The 1,859-nt window shown below is 39.5% G+C and overlaps 1 gene segment (V, D, J or C); it reads left to right on the top strand.

The window, feature by feature from the left end:
* The first annotated feature begins 211 nt into the window (after positions 1-211).
* On the top strand, positions 212-1,342 carry LOC122543707. The segment is given in 2 exon segments: positions 212-257; positions 1,002-1,342. Coding segments are annotated over 2 exon segments (387 nt in total).
* The last annotated feature ends 517 nt before the right edge of the window (positions 1,343-1,859 follow it).

The following is a 1,859-nucleotide window of genomic DNA, read 5'->3' as shown; positions in this document are numbered from 1 at the left end:
TTTCTAAGCAACAGTGACAACCTCCAATGTCTCTCTCTTTTCTGACGTAAACAGAAAATTGTGACGTTCGACAGTTCAAGATCGACCTATCGCATGAATCACAGGAAGTGAAATCAAATTGAACATAATCCAGACTGACAGCTTTTTCTTTATGGATGCTCTGCAGATTTTTGAGACGCAAAAACAGCCCTCGATTTCAAGAGCAGCAGCAATGTGGCTGTCTGTTCTTTCTCTGGCCTGGAGGAGTTCAATTGTTTGTAAGGACTTTATCGTTTAAAAAGGAGTTTAATGGGTGAACGAATATATTTGATAAATGGCGTACACACGTAAGACAAATATCAGAGCTGGGTTAGAGCACATCTGGTAATTGTACTCATTTCTGGCCACTGACTGACAAGGAAAAAGAAGGGATACAACGCAGAATAGAAACATGGTTTGGAGAGATGTTGCTGGATTTGAAAGATTGACAGACGTTAATGTTTGTGTTAGCTTCCTTTCTCCACTAATGAAAAGATTAGCAGGTATTCAGACTGATGTTGTTCCAATGGTGAAAAGACCTTTGGTTCCGACCACGTTGCGATTTCTTGCAGTAGAGGAGTATTCCAGATACATACATTTCAAAAATAAACTTAAATGGCACAAAAGAATTCAATGAGCAGTTCAGAAAAGAAAAATCAAATGTTTAGCCAGAGAATTGATAAAATAGTTTTTTTTTTTACCATATGGAGTAGTTAGAATGAACAACAAAAATGCACTTAAGAGCAACGCAGATAAACAAACGAGGGAGAAAGGGCTGTAAACACATGCTCACAAAATGAGGCGGAGAAATGGGAAGTTTGTATGTGCTTGTTGTGCACATAGTTATGAGCCTAACAGTCCTAATATGCTTTTTCTACTCTAAATTCTATTTATAATAGATAAGATCATGTATTTCTAAATTCAGTTCACTTTTCTCGAACGTTTAGTCGTTGATTTCTATTTTCTTAAATGCTATGTTCCAGATCTGAGCGATGCAGTTCCTATTAGTCAACAGTATTTTTCGTTCATGCAGACAGAGGGAGAAGATGTCACTTTAAATTGCAACTATGCTGACGATGTTTACTACTTGTTCTGGTACCGTCAATACTCAGGCAAACAGCCCGAGTTTGCAGTTCGGAGGCACACGGGCGGTGGTGCTGACGTGAAGGCAGATTTCGCTCAGACCCGGTTTTCTGATGCCCTCCAGAAGACAGAGAAGTCGTACCGATTGAAAATCTCGCAGCTTCCGCTGTCTGACACTGTCGTGTATTACTGTGCAATAAACCTCACAGTGACAGAATGGAGTGAAATCCTCGTATACTGACTGCGGCATGTTTCTGGGTCACAGCTGCTGTTATTGAGGACTGTTTGTAACAGCAGGTCGCAGACCTATGCTTCATATTCATGTGAAGGGAAAGTCTTGTAGTGCAGATCACACCATCAGCATTTACAGTTCTTCACAGTGAATACTGTTTCTGATTATTGTATTGACTCTGTGAGCACCGAACACCCTGCTCTTTGTTTGGGGATCTCAGAGAACACCTCACTCAATTTCATTGAGAATACAAGCTGTGCAGCCGGCCTGGCACTAACCATTTCTGTGTGCCGACCTTTTTGAAAAAATGGAACAAATTAGTTTCAATGTGAAATTGATGAATGTGGAAGGGAAAGCAGCCCTCCACGTGAGAACAAATCTTAATAATTGCAAAACATCCGATTAAATACTTCTTAAAATACATATATTAAAATTTAGGATCTAAAACATAACAAGGTAAAAGGGGATATTTGCAGGATATAATGAGAGAAGCACAATGATATTGATGGCAATAATATGGAAGGAC

This window comes from Chiloscyllium plagiosum, chromosome 44, assembly GCF_004010195.1.
Source record: "Chiloscyllium plagiosum isolate BGI_BamShark_2017 chromosome 44, ASM401019v2, whole genome shotgun sequence".
NCBI classification, from domain to species: domain Eukaryota; kingdom Metazoa; phylum Chordata; class Chondrichthyes; order Orectolobiformes; family Hemiscylliidae; genus Chiloscyllium; species Chiloscyllium plagiosum.
Note: the sequence above shows the minus strand (reverse complement) of the source record. Positions and strands in the feature narration are given on the sequence as shown.